The 11,489-nt window shown below is 38.7% G+C and overlaps 1 protein-coding gene across 3 annotated transcripts; it reads right to left on the bottom strand.

The window, feature by feature from the left end:
- Positions 1-3,309: 3,309 nt before the first annotated feature.
- prpf19 (pre-mRNA processing factor 19) lies at positions 3,310-9,643 on the bottom strand. Of its 3 annotated transcripts, XM_046850529.1 has the most exons (17): positions 9,538-9,643; positions 9,370-9,444; positions 8,453-8,602; positions 8,298-8,374; positions 8,016-8,157; positions 7,490-7,563; positions 7,309-7,374; positions 7,176-7,217; positions 6,989-7,063; positions 6,196-6,271; positions 5,996-6,105; positions 5,756-5,911; positions 4,764-4,833; positions 4,467-4,640; positions 4,302-4,384; positions 4,077-4,182; positions 3,310-3,878 (listed from the first exon to the last, which is right to left on the bottom strand). In XM_046850529.1, the coding sequence occupies exons 2-17, from the start codon at positions 9,386-9,388 to the stop codon at positions 3,781-3,783; spliced, it is 1,518 nt and encodes a 505-aa protein (XP_046706485.1). In that variant the 5' UTR covers positions 9,389-9,444; positions 9,538-9,643; the 3' UTR covers positions 3,310-3,780. The 3 variants fall into 3 exon arrangements, with proteins under 3 accessions (XP_046706485.1, XP_046706486.1, XP_046706484.1); XM_046850530.1 differs by having other exon boundaries at positions 7,493-7,563; positions 9,370-9,585; XM_046850528.1 differs by having other exon boundaries at positions 9,370-9,584.
- Between the last annotated feature and the right edge of the window lie 1,846 nt (positions 9,644-11,489).

Here is an 11,489-nt window from a genome sequence, read left to right as displayed (position 1 = left end):
TATATATATATATATATATATATATATATATATATATATATATATATATATTACATACAGTGGTGTGAAAAAGTGTTTGCCCCCTGCCTGATTTCTTATTCTTTTGCATGTTTTTCACACTTTAATATTTAAAATCATTAAACAAATTTAAATATCAGTAAAAAGATAACACAGGTGAACACAACATGCAGTTTTTAAATTAAGTCTTTTATTATAGAGGGAAAACAAAATCCAAATCTACATGGCCCTGTGTGAAAAAGTGTCCCCCCCTGTTATAAAGCCGTTTCTGAAGCTTTGGGACTCCAGCGAACCACAGTGAGAGCCATTATTCACAAATGGCAAAAACATGAAACAGTGGAAAACCTTCCCAGGAGTGGGCGGCCGACCAAAATTACCCCAAGAGCACAGCAACTATTCATCCAAGAGGTCACAAAAGACCCCACAACAACATCCAAAGAACTGCAGGCCTCACTTGCGTCAGTTAAGGTCAGTGTTCATGGCTCCACCATAAGAAAGAGACTGGGCAAAAATGTTCTGCATGCCAGAGTTCCAAGACGAAAACCGCTGCTGAGCAAAAAGGACATAAAGGCTCATCTCAGTTTTGCCAGAAAACATCTTGATGATCCCCAAGACTTTTGGGAAAATACTCTGTGCACTGACAAGACAAAAGTTGAACTTTTTTGAAAGGTGTGTGTCCCATTATGTCTGGAATAAAAGTAACACCGCATTTCAAAAAAAGAACATCATACCAACAGTGAAATATGGTGGTGGGAGTGTGATGGTCTGGGGCTGTTTTGCTGCTTCAGGGCCTGGAAGACTTGCTGTGATAAATGAAACCATGAATTCTGCTGTTTACCAAAAAATCCTGAAGGAGAATGTCCAGCCATCTGTTCGTGACCTCAAGATGAAGTAAATTTGGGTTCTGCAGCTGGACAATGATCCAAAATACATCAGCAAATTACAACAATTCTGCGTAGACAATTCCGAGTGGACCAAAATACCTTCACAGTGCTGTGACAGACTCATTGCAAGTTATCGCAAACACTTAATTGCAGTTGTTGCTGCTAAGGATGGCCCAACCAGTTATTAGGTGTAGGGGGAAACCACTTATTCACACAGGGCCATGTAGTTTTGGATTTTGTTTGTTTATTTAAAAACTGCATGTTGTGTTCACTTGTGTTATCTTTTACTAATATTTAAATTAGTTTGATTATCTGAAACATTAAAGTGTGACAAATATGCAAAAAAAAAAAAAAATCAGGAAGGGGCAAACACTTTTTCACACTACTGTATACAGAGATGGCAAAAGTACACACATCCTTCACTTAAGTAGAAGTACAGATGATTCTGTTTGAAAATACTTTGGTAAAAGTTGAAGTACTGACTAAACTTTTTCACTCAAGTTAAAATAAAGAAGTTTGGGGTCTGACGTACTTAAGTAGCATTACTACTACCTGTTTTAGTGTCATGCTGGTAACTGGACCTCATATTAATACAAAAGAATTTCAAATTTTGTTAACTGATGAATGTATCCAGGCTGAACAACCACCATATAGAACACCAGCAGAGCAAAGATGAGGATGATGATGATCAGATGATCAGATAGGTCTCTGCCCTCCTGTTTATATTGCTGACTCCCTCTGTCTCATTCACATTAGCCTCATACTTTATTTTCTTCTGCCTTGCTTGTTTTTAATATCGTAAGTTAGCCTGCATCTGTAGCATGATAGCCAGGAGATTATACTCCAGCGGTAGATTGTAAAAGCCACACAATGAGAAATATTGATATGTCACCAAATAGATTGAAACTAAAGAGCCTGGTTTGAAAATGTAAGAAGTAAAAAGTACATTTGTGTACAAAATGTAATGATAGAAAGTAAAAAGTTGTCCGAAAGTACTTAAAGTATTTTTACTTCATTACCTTCCATCTCTGTATGTATGTACAGTACAGACCAAAAGTTTGGACACACCTTCTCATTCAAAGAGTTTTCTTTATTTTCATGACTATGAAAATTGTAGATTCACACTGAAGGCTTTAAAACTATGAATTAACACATGTGGAATTATATATGGAATTATATACATAACAAAAAAGTGTGAAACAACTGAAAAATGTCATATTCTAGGTTCTTCAAAGTAGCCACCTTTTGCTTTGATTACTGCTTTGCACACTCTTGGCATACTCTTGATGAGCTTCAAGAGGTAGTCACCTGAAATGGTCTTCCAACAGTCTTGAAGGAGTTCCCCGAGAGATGCTTGGCACTTGTTGGCCCTTTTGCCTTCACTCTGCGGTCCAGCTCACCCCTAAACCATCTCGATTGGGTTCAGGTCCGGTGACTCTGGAGGCCAGGTCATCTGGCGCAGCACCCCATCACTCTCCTTCTTGGTCAAATAGCCCTTGATGCCTTCAGTGTGACTCTACAATTTTCATAGTCATGAAAATAAAGAAAACTCTTTGAATGAGAAGGTGTGTCCAAACTTTTGGTCTGTACTGTATGTGTGTGTGTATATATCATTGCACTTAGTGGGATCATCATTTGTTTTCCAACAGGACAAGGACCCCAAACACACCTTTAGGTTATGTAAGTGCTATTTGTTGAGTGATGGAGCGCTGCTTTGGATGACCTGGCCTCCAAAATTATCCCGATCTAAATCCAGTTGAGAAGTTTTGGGATGAGTTTGACTAGAGAGTGAAGGAAAAGCAGCCAACAAGCACTCAACACCTCTGGGTACACCGTAAGACTGTTGGAAAACCAGTTCAGGTTGACTGAAAAAAATGGCAAGTGCTTTCATCAAAGCAAAGGGTGCTTATTTTGAAGAATCAAAAATATCTATTTAATAATAAAATAAAATGTTTTTTTTTAATTTACTACATAATTCAATGTTTTCTTTTTATAGCTTGGATTTTTTTCAGTATTAATGTACACTGTTGTAAATAATGAAGCAAATGCACCGAAGGAGAAGGCATGTCGAAACTTTTAACTGGTACTGAATATTTTCCTCACAGATAAATCTATAATCACATGTAGATTAGATTAAGTAACCTATTAATGCCAAAGAAAACTAAGTTTTAACATATCCAAACTAGTCAGGAAGCTGGGGTCTGAGCACAGGGTCAGGGGTGGCTTGGTGGTGCTGGGGCTGGAACCTTCAGCCTTATGCCCAGTAACCCAAAGCCTTAATTAAATACCACTGCCCTAGATTAGTTCACATTATTTATTACTCAGGCAGAGTATGACAGACTAATATCAGATTCATTATATTATAACTCATGTCACACGGTTTAGTCAGTCCCAGTAACACAAGACATTAAAAAAACGATTCTTTATTGAAATCTAATTTGCATTAATGTTTTCAGCTCCTGGCAGGTTACAAAAAAAAAAAAATAGGCACAAGAAACCTACACCACTAACCCAGAAATGAAGAAAGAGCTCTACAAATACAGAGCAGGAAAAAAAAAAAAAAAATAGAAATGAGAACAAAATTTTTAACTACTAAAAAATCTTTAAGCAGAAGTAGTTCTCATGAGGAAACGGTCATATGACTGATTACCAAACAGCAGAGAATGTGTTAACCAAGTTCACTTATCACAACAAGGTATTGAATATGTAAATATTTTCGTATCCATCTTCATCCGCAAGCAAGAGACTATTGTCCCGTTTGCATTTTTTTTATGGGTTCTACGGCTCATGGTATTCTCCTTAAACACTAGAATGAATCATGGACTAGAGCGTAGCTGTCATTTCTCCGATTTCTCATTTTATTAGTTTCTTCTGTGTCCTACAGACTGTAGAACTTGAGGCTTCTGTCAATGCCAGTAGAGGACAGGAACTGAGCATGCTCCCCAAATGCCACTCCTGTCACCAAACCTTGGTGATCTATAGAAAGTAATAAGAAAAAACAGAAAAGAGAATAAATGAAGGGAAAACAAAGCTCCAGCATGTGTTGAATCACTTCATTCTGAGAATTCAGCTATCGAAAATAGAACCTGCACAATGTGGCTTAGAGAAATTCTAAAGTCTCAACACATTATCAATAGAAAATTATATTGATATTTCATTTGCTGCCAGACTTACCGGCAAAGTTTAGAACCTCAGACCACTGCTTGCAAATGTAGACTCGAATATCAGACCCTCCAACAGCCAGATATGTTCCACTCTGATCAAACACTAGAGACTTCACCTGCAGATCAATAAATGGATTAGGAAGTTACTTGGAGTCCCATCAACTGATGATTTAGAATTAAAAAAAAAAAATACATGTTATGAATCAGTGAGCACTTGCAAAAACTTCTGACAAACCTCATAATTATTATCCAAAGTAATTGTCTTGAAGTTCTTCAGCTTTCTCAGATCCCACAGCTTCAGGGAGCTATCCTGAGCCCCTACAACAGCACAACAACAATTCAAAGACAAATAAAGGATAAAGAAAGAAAGAAAAAAAGAAAGAAAGAAAGAGTCACTTACCAGTGGCAAGGTAGTATCCGTTTTCAGAGAAGGCGATGGCAGTGACTGGGCCAGAGTGACCGGGGAAGTTGGCCACATTGGTGCGCTCCTTAAGATCCCAAATCTTAATCTGAGAGTCTGCTGTACCAGTGCCGAAAATCAGGCCGTCAGGGTGGAACTGAGCACAAGTCAGTGCTGTAACCAGAAGAAAAGGAGAAAAAAGAGGTTACAAGAACTGCCAAAATGCACACGACATTAGAGACAGAAAGATAAAAGAATTATATTTGTCTCTTTTAGGAGAAAGATAGAATTACACACCACATCCTGCTGTCTCATCGGTGACTTTGGTGAGAACACGACCAGTTTGGATATCAGAGAAGGCCCAGTACTACACGACAAAATATAGACCAGGATGTTAGAATTGTGACATCTCAAGGACAATTGTCACTATATTTTAAAAACTATAAAAATACAAACTACTTTGGCAATGAGGTATTTTGTTTGGCTGATCAATCATGCACATCTTATGACAATGTCTCTTTTTGTAATCAGGAACTAAACGGAAGAAAGCAGTTATATACCTCACATCTGCATGCAGTCAGTTTCCGTTAAACAAGTCAAGAGGAAGCAAATATGATTTTAAACATGCAATGCGTAATATAAACTTTTATAGCCCACATTTTCTTCACATAGTGCCTTACACATACCCAGCACTAATATAACTTCATATATACTTTCATATTTATGTTTATATATTTTTAGTGTACTTATTCACCAACTGCTGCACATTTTTTCACAGTCACAAACATTATATTTATTTGCTGTACATATAATCTACATCTCTCTACACTATATGGACAAAAGTATTGGGACATATGACTTTTTCAGCCATATGTTGTTCTTACCAAAATTGTTAGTACACAATTATATGTCGTCTTTGACCGGAGTACAGTTAACTTTACACTTTATTTAAACTAGGAGACCCAAACCAGTCCCAGCATGACAATGCACCTGTGTACAAAGCCAGCTCCATGAAGATCTGGTTTGCATGGGTTGGAGTGGAAGGTTTCGAGCAGCCTGATTTAGAGCTCTGACTTCAAACCTACTGAACACCTTTGGGATGAATTAGAACACTGAGTGCACTCCAGGCCTCCTCACCTCACCTACATCAGAACCTAACTTTAACACCCTTGTGCCTGAATAGGCACAAATCTTTATGAGTACACTCCAAAATCTAGTGCAACATCTATTTTACTATATTACATTAGCTTCTACAAGTAATGGCCATTATATCCATGCTTTTACGTTACCTGATCCTCAGAGGAACTGAGCAGGTAATCTCCAGTAGCATGCAGGGAGAGGCCAGTAACTCCTCCCTCATGAGCTCTAACCACCTGCACACAGTTTCCAGCTGCGAGAGACCACACACGGATGGTGCTGTCCGGGGATGCGGAAAACACCAGGGACTGTAGAAAGGGAAAACATGTGATCTTAAAAGAAGTACAGAGACTTGTTTACACGCGTCACAACATTTAAGGAAGATTGTGTACCTGGGATGGGTGGTAAATGACAGAGGTGACTTTTTTGCTGTGGCCTTTGAGAGTGGCCACAATCTGCTCCTCTCTGCGGTCAAACACCACCACATTCTTATCCGCTCCACCTAGAATGTGAAAGAAACAGACAATGAGAGAAAGTTACCCTGCAGATTAGACTCTACGAGTCAGCTAGGTGGTGGTTTGTGTTTCTGTACCTGTGAGCACTTTGTTGGTGTCTGTGGGACACAAATCCAGAGCAAGGATTCCAGGGATGCTGGCACTGTGGAGACCCTGTACAAAGAAACAGAGTAAATTTAACATAAAACAGAGTTACACAACTCACAATTCATAACGGCCAAGTGCATAGAATATCTTGCTTACTAAATTAAATAACAAAGCTGAACGTTTATTAAAAGAAGTCATTACTGAATCGTAATATAAAGATTATAGGGATAAATGTGACATTTCAATGTAAAGTTTTGTTCTATACTGGCAGTTTACATCACTGGTGTCTGATGAAAACCTGGTACTGGTCTTGCCTTAATAATTGCATGCGAGACAGTGAAAAACAAAACATTTAGACTCCAGTATTGAATGTTCTGTGAAATTCTTGATCTGATAAATACTTTTCTGGCCCCATCTTTATTACTACTTTCTACTAGTATTCTATATATATATATATATATATATATATATATATATATATATATATATATATATATATATTACTATACTTCTATTACTACTTGTATTACTACCATATATTAATACCTACTGCATCTTCTGTACATTAATTACTCTCAGCCTATACAAATTATTATTATTATTATTGTTGTAAATAAGCCACTTCTGCACTTCTGGTTAGATGTTAACTGCTATTCATTGGCTTTGTACGTGTTCTTGCATGTACACTGACAAAGTCGAATCTCGCGACTGCAGTCCGACAGTTGACGACTGCCACACAACCTTACAAATTCACTGTCAAAAGCCAACATATGACTGACTTACAGCATGGGAGGCCACTTGGCGATACTTGTTGAGATCCTCGGCTCTGACCAGTTCTTCTGGCACCGTCTTTCCTCTCTAAATTTCAAAGAAACAAAAAATTGATGCCGAATAACAATTGCTAATAATGCAGTAATCACCAATCTGCGGTGCATCGAGTTTAATTCTTCAGAAACGGTGCGATTTTTACCTTCTTTCTTTCGGTGGTCAGGACAGTGGCCTTGTCTTGTAGCTGGCGATAGGGAAAACAATATTAATATTGCATTCAAAGCAACCAACATGATGTACAGTGATTTAGAGTTTGACCGTTGAGGAGATGTTACCTTCTGGATGATCTCTGGAGTCATTCCCACCTGTTCGCTGACCTCCATAGGCTCACCACCAACACCCTAAATCAACAAACATGTTTCAAAGAATGAGAAAAATATATCTAAATAAGATGCCTGAGATTTGAGACAGATTATGCATAAAGTGAGGGAATGTAAATGAGCTGGAGAAACAAACCACGGCTGAGGGCTGAGAAGCAGGAGCAACCTGCGGAGCGACCAATCCAGCTTGAGGTTTTAGAGTGGCCAAGGCTGCAAAAGGCAAGGATTACAAGTGTTGATATATGAATTAACAACATACTTTATAAATATATCTTCTATATCAATTCACACACACACACACACACACACACACACAGTCATTGCATAGAACAGGTACACGGCAACGAAATGCAGTCTAGCATCTACCACGTGTGAACCTAGTTGCAATTGTGCACATAAATAAGTGCAGATAAATATGCAAATAAATCTTAAGACTATGGCAATAATAATTGTTCGTGAACATGTACAGTACAAATTAGAGGTTATATTAGTGCAGGATGTGTGTAAGGCACAACATTTTTACAGAGCGTGGGATATAAAAATTACATTATGTACCATTAGCTAGTACTTGGCAAAATCTAAAACGTAATAAATATTTTGTACAGCGTGCAAACATGATGCATTTGCACCGAGAAACCCCTAGGAATCCATGTAGAACTCACCCTCTCTGGCAGCAGTGACCTCTTTAGTGAGACGAGCGATGACCCTGCATGCGGCATCGTGTTGGTAGAGTGCGTGTGACAGCTCCTGGCGTGTTGTCTGCAACTGCTGCCGCAGTGTGAAACTGTGCAACATCACTGCATCCTGAATGAAAGAGACAATAAGAAATTTTACACTGATATTCTGCTCACACCGCATGATCCTTTAAGCAGACTCGATAACGCATTGTGAGATGATGTGCTCCGTTTCAGATCGAAGAGCCGCTTCGGAAAAGTCTCACGTACCCACTCATCCTGAAGTGATTTTAGAATGGCAGGGATACTGGTGGCAGACGGCGCCTTCGGTCGAATGGGGTGGGAAACTGGAGAGAGGAAGACAATGCTGAGCAGTTAACTCATGTAAAATAATCACTGTGTATTGCATCGTGTGTAGTATTTACCCTTGATGTCAACAAGCTGCTCCTCGGACAAAGGCTGGCCGTTAATAGGATCTGCTCCGTTCTCCGCGATGTATTTCTCGATGAGGCGCCGTTCAAATACCTGGTTGGAGACCGGAGAGACGCACGGGTGCTCCGGGACCTCGTTTGAAACTGCAAACAAAACAGGACACATTAGAACGTTTACCCCAAAACCAAAACAACGCTGATCTTTTGGCTCTCACAATCTGATCTGTGCTCATCAAGGGTTATACTTTAATGGGTCACACTGATTTTGGGTGTCCAAAACCTGAAAATAAAAACTTTTCAGCACATGGATGTTATTGTGGAATGTGAAAAAATGTAAGTAGTGGTCATGCAACACACGTGAATTCACTCATCCACTTTGGATTAATGCATGCGTTTTACTTAAAGAGGGTTTATATTGGATATATTTTGAGTTTGAGTTGTTGAAATGTATTTTATTCAGGAATCGACGTGTTCCTGATATAACCAGTGATAAATTGTGTTATGTATAAAACTGCTTCCAATGCGTTTTTGTGCAATCTGACGCCCAAAAACTGTTTTCATTAGGGAAATAAGATGAGCAGGTTAGTTTTATGCACCAATCAACTAAGAAATTGTGATTCATGCCACTCGGCTGGATCTCACATGGGTTTCCTCGTTCATACGACTGCACTACATACATACAGTATGAATAAACGACCTTATTAAAAGAACCGTGGAGCAGTTTTCAGAGAGATTCAGTCACTGTGAGAGGTTTACTGTACGGTTACTGTTATATATACACGAACACAAAACCGCAGCACAATTACACTTCACACTTTCAGCACATTTACTGCTTGGTAAAATGTCCTACCTAGCATGACTAGCTTAGCTTAGCTTCCGGCTTCGCTAGAAACAAAGCATTTTAAACTTACTTGCGCAAATCAAAGACATGTCGGGCGAGCGGTCGAGTCTCTGGCCTTTTAATTCATGCAAAAGAAAAACAACTCCTGCAAAAGATAATGTCGAATTTCGATATCAATCCCCCAAAAAGCTGAACCGAAATACGCTAATCTTTAACACGGCTCGAGCTTCATACATACATGCCCACAGCCGGAACACGTTGGTAGCAGCGAGCGCTCAAAATGGATCGCAGTGCATGATGGGACAGCAAAGTCCTCCACAGTCAGATTATCCGCGCCAAAAAAACGAAGAGGAAAACAACAACAAAAAGAAGCTTCTGTTCAAGTTACTTTAAAGGGTCTTGATTTAAGAGTTGGAGTGTCTAGTACAAATAAATATAATTTATTTATTGTATTTATTTGAAGATTTTTTTTTTATTTCATTAAAACAATGTTTATATTATTTTGTTTAACATTTTTTTTTTTTATCCACTTTTTTTTAAGAGACTTCTTCTACATGTATGGACACCCCCCCCTTTTTTTTTTAAATATCAATATCAGTATTATCAGATTTAGCTGACTACATTGTTAAAACATCATAATCCCCAATTACAAAAACAAAAACAAAAGCCCTAGCAGTGTCTCTGCTTGTTGAGAATGCTGAGGAAGACCCCAGCTTCTCCAACACATCCTCACAATGGTCTCCACACACACAGTCAACAACATGCTGACCAGCTGCTTCACTGCCTGGTTTGGGAGTTTCACCGTTGCAGTGAATCGTGAGGACACCTGAGATCATCTGGGTCTCTCTATGCAATATCTGTGACATTTAGACCACACGTTGTAGCCGCAAGGCCAACAGCATTGTAGCAGATCTCACACACATCCCTCACACATTCACTTCATTCTCCTTCTGTCTGGGAATAGGTACTGAAGGATTCACACCCTCTCCAGTTTCTAACAACAAGCCATTTATCAATACAAATGGACTGTACTTACAATCTTTCACATACACACACACACAAATTAACAAACGTATGAATTGTTTTGCACAAACTGCTGCTAAAACACTTCAGAGTTTGCATGTACAGTATTTGTTAAATGGACAAATCATTTGCACTAAAAACAAGTCTCGGTACTGTATAATTCTGCAGTGTGTTTACTGTCTCACTGTTTTGTGTTGATTTTTTTGCACTAAATGTCACACGTGCACTTTGTCGTGTTCCAGTTAGTGTTGTGGTATTGTGTTTTGTGTTACTTTTTGTTTTCTTAAGTAGCACATTGGTCCTCTACTTGTTTCACTGTGTATTGTATTGTATATGGTTGGAATGACAAAAAATCCTACTTGACTTGATCCACATTTCTGTTCTCACAGTCCTGAAGTTGGGTGAGTAAGCATTCGAGTAAGCATCATGTATTCGATGATCCAATTCATCCCAGAGCATTTACAGTAATGTTCAGGTAAAAGCTCTGTGCAATTTACTCAAGTTCATAAAGTTCACTTTGTGTACAAGTATTGTATTGCTGAAATGGAGTTGGACTTGTCAGTTCAAATAAATGGAAATCTAAATTCTACTGCCTACATTAACACAAGGATATACAGTGGTGTTTGCCCCTTCCTGATTTCGTATTTTATTGCATGTTTGTCACACTTTAATGTTTCAGATCAGCAAACTCATTTAAATAGTAAACGATAACACAAGTGAACACAACATGCAGTTTTTAATTTTTTTTATTATTATTGAGGGGGGAAAAAAATCCAAAACTACATGGTCCTGTGTGAAAAAGTGTTTGCCCCCAAACCTAATAACTAGTTGGGCCACCCTTAGCAGCAACAACTGCAATCAAGCATTTGCAATGCCTTGCAATGAGTCTGTTACAACGCAGTGGAGGTATTTTGCTGCACTCATCTATGCAGAATTGTTGTAATTCAACCAAATTGTAGGGTTTTCAAGCATGAACCACCTTTTTAAGGTCATGCCACAGCATCTCAATAGGATTCAGGTCAGGACTTTAACTAGGCCACTCCAAAGTCTTCATTTTGTTTTTTCTTCAGCCATTCAGAGGTGGACTTGCTGGTGTGTTTTGGATCATTGTCCTGCTGCAGAACCCAAGTTCGCTTCAGCTTGAGGTCACGAACAGATGGCTGGACA

Source organism: Silurus meridionalis, chromosome 5, assembly GCF_014805685.1.
Source record: "Silurus meridionalis isolate SWU-2019-XX chromosome 5, ASM1480568v1, whole genome shotgun sequence".
NCBI classification, from domain to species: domain Eukaryota; kingdom Metazoa; phylum Chordata; class Actinopteri; order Siluriformes; family Siluridae; genus Silurus; species Silurus meridionalis.
The sequence above is the reverse complement of the archived record's forward strand: the minus strand, read 5'-3'. Positions and strand labels throughout refer to the sequence as shown.

What these genes read in the sequence shown, in the direction of transcription:
- prpf19 (XM_046850529.1), bottom strand. An exon ending in GCAGCTTGTTGACATCAAGG is followed by an intron (nt 8,375 to 8,452) that starts GTAAATACTACA and finishes TCCTCTCTCCAG; the next exon opens with TTTCCCACCCCATTCGACCG. An exon ending in AATCACTTCAGGATGAGTGG is followed by an intron (nt 8,158 to 8,297) that starts GTACGTGAGACT and finishes TCTTTCATTCAG; the next exon opens with GATGCAGTGATGTTGCACAG.